This window comes from Periplaneta americana, chromosome 15 (assembly GCF_040183065.1).
Source record: "Periplaneta americana isolate PAMFEO1 chromosome 15, P.americana_PAMFEO1_priV1, whole genome shotgun sequence".
Classification (NCBI taxonomy): Eukaryota; Metazoa; Arthropoda; class Insecta; order Blattodea; family Blattidae; genus Periplaneta; species Periplaneta americana.
Genome location: NC_091131.1, coordinates 52,985,372 through 52,993,537, shown reverse-complemented (window position 1 = coordinate 52,993,537; position 8,166 = coordinate 52,985,372). Strand labels below are relative to the sequence as shown.

General features: G+C 35.3%; 1 protein-coding gene across 1 annotated transcript; it reads left to right on the top strand.

Moving 5' to 3' along the window:
• Window positions 1-5,880: 5,880 nt before the first annotated feature.
• Window positions 5,881-7,283, top strand: Urod (uroporphyrinogen decarboxylase). Its single transcript, XM_069847223.1, has one exon. It carries the CDS (start codon window positions 6,096-6,098, stop codon window positions 7,152-7,154), a length of 1,059 nt encoding a protein of 352 aa, XP_069703324.1. The 5' UTR covers window positions 5,881-6,095; the 3' UTR covers window positions 7,155-7,283.
• The last annotated feature ends 883 nt before the right edge of the window (window positions 7,284-8,166 follow it).

Sequence of the window (8,166 nt, the reverse complement as noted above, 5' to 3'; positions counted from 1 at the left end):
TCAAGAATTTTTATTTGAAAGATTTTGAGTATTTTTTTCTTTATGTGCTTTATCATTCCTATTATTTTACTTACGTGTAAAACACAAGTTTTAGAGTAATTCAGGTCACTAACGTTTTATTTGATTTATGTTTTTAATACAAAAAGTTTGTGTACGGTAATAATATCTTCCTTGGAGAATATGAATCTATGATATATAGAGTGTATATTTTTTTTTTAAATTGTAGCCCCTACATAATCCATGCTTCATAAACACAATACTGGTAACATAAATCTGCTCAAGTTACAATATACAAAAAGCAAAACTGCCTTAAACAGACGAATTGTAAACAACCATTATTCCAATGGTCCTAGTTTTATAATCATTCTATTCACCATAACACAAAATCATATCCATATATCATTGATAAAGGAGTTCATATTGCAAAGTGGTTAAAATATATTAAATTCTTAATTTCTAAATTCGTAGTTCTCTATTAAATATTATTTACATGGAAATATCATCTTACATTCTACACTTATCAGGAAATTGTATGAATTTTTAGACTTTATCATAAATATTCCCTGAGAAACTCGTAATGATATGTATAGTTAATTATGAAAACTGTGCAAATGATAAATTGCATATAAGTTCATTTCATCTTGTATACTGTAGACAATAGTGAGAAGAATTTAATTCTACAGAAATGTCTGACTGATAGATTTGTAAAATGTAATGTTAGGACTTGGAGTTTTATTACATCTTGTAAATTGTGATTTGTCACATCTGAATCTTGAAGTAGTGTACTATAATGGTGGATTGGATTTCACAAGATGAGAATTTGAAAAAAGTTTTTTATATGCAAGAAGTACGAGCTGCTGTTTCCCTTTTTTCAATATATGAAACATTCATTTGACACTACCATGTAATATGAGAACATGTTTTCCCAATATGCATAAAATAGGGTTTTATTTGTAATTGTCAATCTGCAGTCACTAAATACAGATTGAAAGCCATAGTACAAAATATTATTGCAAAAAAAAAAAAAAAAAAAGTATCTTCTTTTTCCAACATTTTGAAGTTATTTCATAATACATAATAAAACAATTTCTTGGTACCTGTATGGAACATAGAATTATGTATATTTGAATGAAAAATTTACATTTTTACCAAAAAAAAAATGTTTCATTTGATAGGTAGGACAAAACATTGTATTAGCACTTCACTTATATATTTGTGGCAGTTCAAATACCTTTCCTATTGCAAATATATTTCAATCGGCCTATATGAAATGACTTGGAAAGAACTTTTCTTATGAAGTATACTGGATTGTGAAATCATCCTAAAAAAGAATGATTTCCAATTATTGTGCGTTAAGTGTTCTAGGCAATCTTATTATGTTACACCTGTGCACCTGGCACATGATTTTTGTTGTTAGTACTGAACATTGAGTAAATACCAAAAGTGTATTATTAATATTCATCTAACAACCATTGAAATTAGTTTCATGAAACGAATATATTACAAATTTGAAACTTTTAGTTCTATAATTCTTTCGTAATCAGCGTTATAAAAAAGTGCTACTCATTCTCTACGTTATGGAAATATGTTGTTCATTTTGCAGCATAGGACCTCTTATGAGAATGCCTTTCCACGATTTCTCAATGTGATGCTATATGGGCTTTTCAGTTGACGCAGATCTACCCACATACCATCCTTGTTAATTGATTATTATTATTAACGTTCTACCCCTTTTCTTCACTATCATCTTGTCTAATTCTTATCATCTATTTGTACCCCATTGTTTTGTGTTAATATATTCATTTACTAAGTATTTCCCATTTAGCAAATCAAGCTTTCAGGTATAACTCCCTGTAAAGTTGATTTGAATAATTTCGAGGGAAAAATTGTTCCGGGGCCGGGCATCGAACCCGGGACCTTTGGTTTAACGTACCAACGCTCTACCAACTGAGCTACCCGGGAACTCTACCAGACACCGGTCCAATTTTTCCCTCTATATCCACAGACCTCAAAGTTGGCTCACAACCGTCAAGCAACCAACGTTGAGTACACACTAACTCTGTGTGACTTAAATTGTGGTTTTCTGTTAACGAACAGTGACGTGTATTATGCAAATCAAGCTTTCAAGTATAACTCCCTGTAAAGTTGATTTGAATAATTTCGAGGGAAAAATTGTTCCGGAGCCGGGCAGCTCATTTGGTAGAGCGTTGGTACGTTAAACCAAAGGTCCCGGGTTCGATGCCCGGCCCCGGAACAATTTTTCCCTCGAAATTATTCAAATCAACTTTACAGGGAGTTATACCTGAAAGCTTGATTTGCATAATACACGTCACTGTTCGTTAACAGAAAACCACAATTTAAGTCACACAGAGTTAGTGTGTACTCAACGTTGGTTGCTTGACGGTTGTCAGCCCACTTTGAGGTCTGTGGATATAGAGGGAAAAATTGGACCGGTGTCTGGTAGAGTTCCCGGGTAGCTCAGTTGGTAGAGCGTTGGTACGTTAAACCAAAGGTCCCGGATTCGATGCCCGGCCCCGGAACAATTTTTCCCTCGAAATTATTCTATTTCCCATTTAATTCCTAACCTTCCGTTCTAAATGCATTGCTATCTATCCTTCCCCACCTATGGTGTGGGTGGCGCAGTTGGTAGAGTGCTGGCCTTCTGTGCCCGAGGTTGCAGGTTCGATCCCGGCCTAAGTCGATAGCATTTAAGTGTGCTTAAATGTGACAGGCTCATGTCAGCAGATTTACTGGCATATAAAAGTACTCCTGTCGGACAAAATTGAAGGTTATTTTGTGTCTAGATGCTGTACATGGATGCATAAGGTAAATGAGCATCATGTAGCATTTGAAAAATGCGTAAGTCTGTGATTGAATTGAACTTTTGGAGATGAATAAGGTCACATTTCTTTATGTAGTTTTTTTTTTTTCAAAATGTCAGACGCACCATAAACAAAATAAATTGTACACGATGTGATATTATATCATGTAGATAATATTCATTTAATGCTGATAGTAATTCTTTCTAGTTGTTTGGTTTGCATTCAGTTGTTATTGTCGAATGTTAACATAATTTGTAAGACCATATAAATGTGAACCTGTTGTTTGGTTGCTTTCATATTACGTGAATGACCTATAAAAATTACTAAGAGAATAAGCTAATTATATAATCCTAATTAGTTTGTAGTGAAAGATTTACTGACCAATTTGGCTAAGAGGAAAATGCCTTGAGTAATTTTGGAAATGAACTCTATGTTGTTATATTGATGCATATTAATTGAATATTGCATGTACATATCGAAATATTTGTAAGAGAAGTTTTGTTTATTACAATTGCAACATGATAACTTGTATAGAGTTCCTGTATGCTTGTGCTGAATGTAAAGGAATGATTATTTGTAAGAAAGTTATTCTGTTTTTTTATTTGTGCAAGCATTGGATAAGTTTACAGAACTCTTCTCACTTTCTGTTGAATCTTCATCCTGAAAGGCTGTCTTTTTATCAGGCACACATGAGATCATATTTATAAAGTTTCTAGCAGTATCCTTGAATTTGTAAAACTATTCCAAGTATTCCTTTTCTCCTGTCTCCCAAAAATTTCTTCTACCATGGAAATGATATTAAGTAGTGACTTTAAATGTTCTGCGTTAAGAGTTATCACACAGTTATTTACATTAATTGTGCTCTTATCAAAAATTAATTAATTAATTTACAAACAAGAATCAAGCAAATTCTTATCTGCAGAAGAAAACATAACCATCTATTGGCATTTTAACAATTATTTATGTTAGAAAAAAGTACACACACACAGATGGGTAACTTTTTGGTAATAATAATATATTCAAAGTGCCTGAAATACAGTGTGTCCACCATGAACCTCCAGCATTTTAAACACATACAGTTAAAGGAAGAAAATGTATAAAATAATACTATTCATGGAAATGACTGTAAAACTCACAAAGTTTTCAGTTCAGTACACTTGAAGATAGCGTCTCCTGTAGCATGGAGCATATTTACTGTAACAATGTGTATGACATTTCCTATGCACTCTTTCAAATCTTCTATACTATTAACTCTTGTAGCATACACTTTATCTCTGATATTGTATTCCCACAAGAAGAACGTGGAGGCCAAGGAATAGATCATCACTTCTGATCCAGCGATTTGATTCTTGCTTTGGTCGGTTGTCTGGTTTTATTTCCTGAGAAATCTGTACGTTGTAGGCATGAAAATGTAATTGTATGTGAAGAATTTTGTGTACCATTGACCTTTTCATTCCAAGTTCTCTCACTATTGACTTCTTTGAACTTCTATCAAGTGATTTCCGCATACACTATTTTCAATAGTCTCTTCCTGGATAATGGGGCATAAAAAAATCCCAAAAATCGTTAACTAACTCTCCACCCGTAGATACATCAATTAGTCTCACATTTAATGAACACTGGGATTTTTGCGTGATATCTAGTATCGTCAATTTGAATGAGAATTCACTTCGTGTTATTGATTCAACAGTTCTCTCAGTGGACAAGGAATGGCAAAACTGATGTATTGTTAACAGGAAGAGACAACACATCTTTAAATTCCCTCGATTTACAAAAGATGAACTTTCGTCATGCCCAGGTAGTTCTTGTTTTGATAAAAAAAAAAAAAAAACAGCATCAGTTACTATGCATAAAACCAATCTGTTCAACCCAACATTTTCATTATATTGAGCAATATGTGGACATGTGTCCTCTTTAAGGGCGTCATAAATTGTATTCCGACTTAATTTTGGACTGCAGAATATGCTGATATTGTGTATGTGCGATGGAAGTTCCTTACGTGCCATCGCTGAATATGAACAACACTTTCCAAACAGAAGAGTACCATATCGAAGAGTATTTACTGTCAATGGGGTTGGATGAAAGACTTGGTATACCAAAGGGAGGTGAAAACGAGAGAGGCACTAATCGACCGTATTTTGGATGCTGCACGCCGCATAAAGAACAGCCATGTGCAACTCTCTCAAGCGATGAGCGCGATTCACGCCCGAGCGCAACAGTGCATTGAAGCAGAAGGAGGTACCTTTGAAAATGTGCAAAAACATCTAGAATATTAGGTATGTATGCATACGTGAATATTAACTTTAAATTTGCCCTTTATCTGTCTCTAAATGCGAGTTAGTACAATGGAATGCCAGAAGTTTTTGTGAAATCAAAGACCCATAATCTCCGTAACTGAAAAGGACCTATATTCATATGAACTTTTTGACTCAGAATGACTTCAGAATTCACATCCCAAATTTCTTACCTTTCCTCGTGAATCACTCTGTATTATTAAACGGATTTATTCATAATTAAAATCATCTTTAGTGAATAGGTAATAACTCAGTAAACTAAATATCTGTACCGGTACTTAAGTGCCTAACTATGATTTGGCCCATACTTTTCTTTCAATACTTTTGTATTTACAATCTCACATTATAGGGGCTGGAAGTGACAGCGAAGGGTGAGCTAGTAGGGGAAAAGTGGAAGTGGTGATGGGCGTAGCTTCTACGTTCTAGTCATTGCCACAGTATAGAGAACTTACTGTGGTCATTGCGATTTCCCAGGTCCTTGACTATAGGTTTGCCTAGCGCCGCCACTGGTTTTTCTGTTGTGATTTCCATTACTGATTACTTGAAGCATTACGACAGTGAGAATCTATTTCCGTTGTAATTTTTATTATCCAGAACATTACTAACGCCACAGAAAATTAATATCTTTACAATATCTATTTTCTCATATCCATTGTTGGTATATTGAATTTCATTTTTAGATGTTGGCGAATCTTGGTACACAGAACTTAAAAACAAAATATAACGCATTCATCAACTTCGATTGTAACCAACAGGTGGCACAGCTGTCGTTGCTAATTGCAGTCAGCGTGTTGTCTGTAGGTGACAGGATGACATAGGAATTTTTGTTATCCGGAATGTTTCAAATTGAAAACTTTTAAGGATAACCTGATATTTCTATCTGTCATTGAAGTTGACTTAAGTTAAAATAAAACAGTGTGCAGGAGAACGAGTAGGGTTTATAGTATACTATTTATATACAACTATTGAAGAGTACAGAATGAAGTTTCCAGTTTTAAAAAATGATCGACTTTTACGTGCTGCTAGGGGAGAGGACGTTGACAAAGTTCCAATTTGGATAATGCGGCAGGCAGGAAGATATCTTCCAGAATTTCGGGAGTTACGCTCAAAATACGACTTCTTTACAATATGTCAAACTCCAGAACTTGCTGCTGAGGTATCGCTCCAGCCAATTCGACGATTTGACCTCGATGCTTGTATCATATTCTCAGATATTCTTGTAATTCCGCAAGCTCTCGGAATGACTGTAGAAATGCGACCTGGAGTGGGACCTGTATTGCCGGATCCTCTTGTCACACCAGAAGACATCAGTAAGCTTGAAGCATCAGCCAATATTCCGCAAAAGTTAGGTTATGTGGCAGAAGCAATCACATTAACCCGTCACAAACTTGATGGCAAAGTCCCTCTTCTCGGCTTCTCGGGCGCTCCATGGACGTTAATGGGTTACATGATTGAAGGTGGTGGTTCAAAAACATTATCGAAAGCAAAGTTTTGGTTATATCAATATCCTGATGCCTCGAGAAAGTTATTGAAGATACTTACCGATTCAATTGTTAATTATCTTGTGATGCAGGCATGCGCTGGTGCACAGCTGCTGCAAGTATTTGAGTCTAATGCCGAATATTTGGGTCCAGAGTTGTTCAAAGAATTTGCATTGCCTTGTATTCAGGATATTTTATCTCGTGTAAAAGAAGGGGTAAAGTCAAAAGGATTACAAGACATTCCTATGACAATATTTGCAAAAGGTGCTCATTACGCTTTACCAGAGATAGCAAAATGTGGTTATGATGTTATTGGACTTGACTGGACTATTGATCCTGAAGAGGCAAGATTGAAGGTTGGTTCTGATGTGACATTACAAGGAAATCTTGATCCGTGTGCGCTGTATGCATCAGGAGCAGACATTATTGAAAGAGCAAAAACAATGGTGAAAAAGTTCGGTAAGAAGTGCTATATAGCTAATCTTGGTCATGGAATTTATCCAGACATGGACCCTGATCATGTTGCAGTGTTAATAAAAGCAATCCATGAAATGTAAAGTAGTAAATCTTCAGGTATGAATTTGTAGACCTATGTATACACACATCAGGATTTTCAAATTGAAAGTGTAATGGTGTCACAAAAGTTACAATAAATGCATTACAAAATTTTATTTGGAACAGTGATAGTGGTATTTTTTATTACATACTCCTGTTTTGCATTGTGGCAAACATTTTTCAAAATTATATCCTATATTTTTACTTACATATTTGGAATTTGTATTAAATTTTGTGTGAAAAGGAACATTTTACAGGTCTATAGGACCATGTGATTGTGTTAATTTACAGCGTTTTGAATATTTTAGATGCATATTTTTTAAGTATTTACCTGACAATAACTAATCAAACTATAATAAAAATCACTAGTCCATACAAAATATTCTCGAAATGAGAAGGATTCACGACCAAACAGTGTCTCAATCTATCACGAAAAAATACTACTGTTTCTCATAGAGGATTGATGTGTTGCATTGCATTAGTAATGCTTTCCTTCAGGTCTTCAACAATATGGAAGACATCGGCGTAGATCAGTCAGTTAAGGTCGGGTTCGATACCTGGTCGGGTTTTTTTTTAGAGGTTTTCCCCAAATCATAAAGCAAATGTCAGGTAATCTGTGGCGAATCCGCGGCCTCATCTCGTCAAATATGTCTCGCTATCACCTATCCCATCGACGCTAAATAACCTCGTAGTTTATACAGGGTCATTAAATAGACCAACCAAGGAAAAAAAATAATTGATTCATCCCAGTACACTCTGGTCTTCAATATGAAGAAATCCAGTGGGTTCAGGTAGGGTGATTTAGCCGAACTGTAATTTCCTTTGTGCAACCCTCGTAAATATCTATCACACACCTGTGGAGTAACGGTTACCGTGTCTGGCTGCAAAACCAGGTGGCCCGGGTTCGATTCCCAGTCGGGGCAAGTTACCTGTTTGAGGTTTTTTCTGGGGCTTTCCCTCAACCCAATATGAGCAAATGCTGGGTAACTTTCGGTGCTGGACCCCGGACTCATT